At 52.7% G+C, this 4048-nt stretch overlaps 1 protein-coding gene across 1 annotated transcript in view; it reads right to left on the bottom strand.

Moving 5' to 3' along the window:
• LOC104990706 (protoheme IX farnesyltransferase, mitochondrial) overlaps positions 1-4048 on the bottom strand; it is a 109588-nt gene that overhangs the window by 13570 nt on the left and 91970 nt on the right. Inside the window, exon 6 of the mRNA XM_010842988.1 lies at positions 446-678. Within this exon, the coding sequence (XP_010841290.1) occupies positions 446-678 (233 nt within the window). The remainder of the gene's footprint in view (positions 1-445; positions 679-4048) is intronic.

The following is a 4048-nucleotide window of genomic DNA, read 5'->3' on the forward strand; positions in this document are numbered from 1 at the left end:
GTCTGCTCACCCAGAGGCCAGGCCGCACGGTCGCCCTGCAGCTCTGCACTCCGTGCTTCCCATGGCCACATTCGTTCTATTGCCAAAGGACTGCTGCTGTTCTTTAGCTGCTAAGTCCTGCCCGACTCTTTGTGACCCCATGGACTGTAGCCCACCAGGCTCCTCTGTCATGGGATCCTCCAGGCAAAAATACTGGAGTGGGCTGCCATTTCTTCCTCCAGATTCAGGGATCAAACCCGTGTCTCCTGCATTGGCAGGTGGATTCTTTACCACCGAGCCACCGGGAAAGCCCCTGGCAAAGCACTAGCCCAGAATAAAACGTCTACCACCAAGCACCGCAGCCCAGGGAAGGAAGCAGGCTCTGACTCGCGGTGGCCACTCATGGGAGCTGCTGCGGGGGGCACCCACGCCTCGGGCCTGTGGAGAAAGAGGCTGAAACACTCACCAGCATCCAGGCTGCCTGTGGCCGCGGTCCAGCCCATGACAGGGGGGATGGCCCCCACGACCGCCCCCACCCACGTGTTGGCGATGCTGACCCTCTTGAGAGGGGTGTAGCAGCAGGTGTACAGGAAAATGTTGAAGAGGCCCAGGGCGCCCGTGAGTGGGTTCACGCCCCAGGTCAGCAGGGCGACTCCAGGAACCGCACAGCATGTGGCGAAGGACACGGCGAGCAGCGGGCTGGAAGAGAGAGCAGGGAGCACAGGTCAGTGTGCGCGGTCAGAGCCGAGCAGGGGCGACTGGGCCTGGGGCAGGGAGTGAGCTGGAGGCAGCGCTGGCCTGGCCTCCTCCTGGGCCCAGGACATCCTCTGGATGTCATTTAACACGAGGAGGGACTTGCTTGCCAGAGCGCAGCTGCTCCTCCTGTATTTGCCAACCGGGGTTCACAGAGCGAGGAGGGCGGAGGCCTCTGAACCCTGGGTTTGAAGGGAGGCCCTGCCCTACCCCTCCCTGGCCAGGGGTTGTCCCAACCTCCCCATGCCCATCTGGGCAGGAGCGATGACGACCCCCCCACCCCGGGCTGAGGGGAGGGCCGCCCGACTTGTGCCTGTTCTGCACACAGTTCGGCTGCACAGCTGGTGGGAAACAAGCGGTTGTGACGGATGAACCCCTCGGAACCCAGTATTTAAGATATGGGCACAACCAGCATCTTACTTCTGGCAGAGTTCTCCCCATTTATTTATCCTTTATTTAAAAACATCACCCAGTTAGCAATAATGGGTAAGACTAGCGTGTCTGAGTACACCTACGTATAATAAATTACAGGCTCAGCATGGCACCAGCTCCACACAATGAGGAGACTGTCCGCAGTGACGGCACTTCCTTGGCCGGAGCGCGGTTTATGGACACGTGACTTTCAAAAGAGGTGGCACAAGGCTGTACGTCAAATAAACGTCTACAGTGTAAAGATGACCGCAAGCCTGGCCCTCAACAGAGCCCGCTTTCTGAGGTGGACTTTGTGTGGCATCTTGTGAAAGGCTTTGTGGGAGCCTGGATGAACTGGGTCCACCAGTATCTGCCTGTCCTCATTCTTCCCGAAGCAATCTAAGCAGGTGCTCGAGCCCGCTTCCCTGAGGAGAAGCCACGGTTCACTCCTGGGCTCCAGCATGTGCCCACAGGGACCTGGGAGTCGCCAGTGCACAGCTCTCAGGGTCTCTGGTTTTGGTGAGGCCATAAGGGCGAGGGTGGCCGTCTGTCCCCTGCAGACACGGCCTGTGTCTGGGACACTGCCCACCTGCCCCTCAAGGAATAAGACGAGCTGGGGGTGGGATAGGAGGGCAGCAGAGCCCACCTGCCAGAGACCAGGGGGTGTCGAGGTGCTGGCATGTATAGGGGGTAGGACCCTTGCAGAATCCTGGCTCCCACGCTGACCTGGGGACCAGCACTGACCCCTCTCTCCCAGGCTATGACTGCTTGGGCCTGCAGGTGGAATTCAATGAAATGGGAGTCTTGATGGAAAGAGAGACCATCCGAGGGGTATGTTGTCCTGGCAACGGTGATGGAGACCCTCTAACCACACCCAAGACTTGGTGCGTATTCAATCTGACAGTGAGTTGCCATCCCCTTCTCCCAACCTCCTTTGCATCTGGCATCTGTGAGGCCCCCTAGAGGCTGCTCAAGCCACCCTGTCCCCCCTCCATCCCTCCCACCCGAAGACCCATAGCTGGGGTTCCTCCAGGGCTCATCTCCCTTCCCAATCCTCAGAGTGATGGTGGCAGCTCCTCTCCTGCCTTCTCAGACTCCAGCCCTTCAAGAGACAGCTTTCGCTCTTCTGTAAGAGTGACAGATGCCCTCATCTTGACTTCTTCCCCCCATTTTTGCTCTCATTTTTCAAGGTAGACTCTCCAGTTTTGCTCTTGCATAATCCCCTCCCTGGTTGGGCTTTTACCTTCTGCCTCCACGGCCACTGAGCGCCTGCATCCTCACCTCAATGGCCTTGTTTACCCTTCCCCCAAGGTTCCAGCCATCCTCTCCGAAGCCAAGCCTGCCCGCAGAACGACTGCGCCCACGGTTCCACCTCCTGGTCCCCCCCTCTCCTGCTGCACACCATGGAGCTGGACTCCCTAGTGTTCCTGTCGGGCAGAACACACAATCTTCCAGAGGCAAGGGGAGGGGGCTGCCTGGGGTCACTTCTCACACTGCTCTAGAAAGAAGACCCAAAATGGTTGAAAAGCAGGGCAAGCATTATATCTGCTCTTCTTTCAATCAGGTAGTTTATAGCTTATAAGAAAGATATTTTTTTTCCCTATGGCACTCTAAAAAGCTAGTTTTATTTTGGGTGGGAGAAAGATGTGGCTCATAAACATTTTTATTTTTCCTGAATTGGACCTTGTGTAAAAAAAGAAAAAAAAAAAACACTGTTCACTCCTTCTCCAAGGGCTCTGGAAGCCCATCAATTCAAAGGTATTAGTGTTATGAAAAGACCTTTCACAAAAGCACGTTTGAATTTAAATGATTGAGATAGGTGATTTTACCCGGAAGTTTAGTTTCTGATCTTTGTCAGAATCACAGAGAATCATGAGGTTCAAGTTTGGTGTTTAAATCTGCGCTCAGGGGCACAAATGAAAACTGGGGAGGCTGACAAGGCATGTAAATAAGAATGAGGATATTTACCCAGGAAGCCATGACCATCCTCAGCACCTGGATCCTTGAGGGACCCACTTCCTGCTGGTCCAAGGAGCTGGGGTCAGCTCATGTTGTGGGCAAAGGTGCTCCAGTGGCTAATTCTGTGAAGTTTATGTTCCTGTGGTTTACTTTTCATAAGCATATATGTTTATCAACAGAGGGATGGATAAAGAAGATGCTTCACACACACACACACACACACACACACAATGGAATATCACCCAGCCATAAAGGAGAATAAAAGAATACCACGTGCAGCAACATAGATGGTCCTAGAGATTATTATAGTAAGTGAGGTAAGTCAGACAGAGAAAGACAAATACCATACGATACCGCTTATGTATGGTATTTTTTTAAAAAGGCTAGAAATGAACTTATTTACAAAACAGAAGTAGAGTAGATGTAGAAAACAAACTTAGGGTTATTAAGGACGAAGGGAGGGAGGAATACATTGGAAGACTGGGACTGACATATTCACACTACTGTATGTAAGGTAGATAACTAATAAGAGCTTACTGAATAGCACAGGGAATTCTACTCAGTGCTTGTAATGGCCTATGTGGGAAAAGAACCTTAAAAAAGAGTGAATATATGTATAACTGATTCACTTTGCTGTATACCTGACACTAACACATCATAAACCAACTATACTCCAATTATGTGTCTCTATAGGAGGTTTTCTGAGAGACTCTATTCTTGTATTTAAGGGCTTCCCTGGTGGCGCAGAGGTTAAAGCGTCTGCCTGCAATGTGGGAGACCTGGGTTTGATCCCTGGGTCGGGAAGATCCCCTGGAGAAGGAAATGGCAACCCACTCCAGTATTCTTGCCTGGAGAATCCCATGGACGGAGGAGCTTGGTGGGCTACAGTCCATGGGTCGCAGAGTCAGACACGACTGAGCGACTTCACTTTCATACTCCAATTAAA

This window comes from Bison bison, unplaced genomic scaffold (assembly GCF_000754665.1).
Source record: "Bison bison bison isolate TAMUID 2011002044 unplaced genomic scaffold, Bison_UMD1.0 scf7180017864180, whole genome shotgun sequence".
NCBI lineage: Eukaryota > Metazoa > Chordata > Mammalia > Artiodactyla > Bovidae > Bison > Bison bison.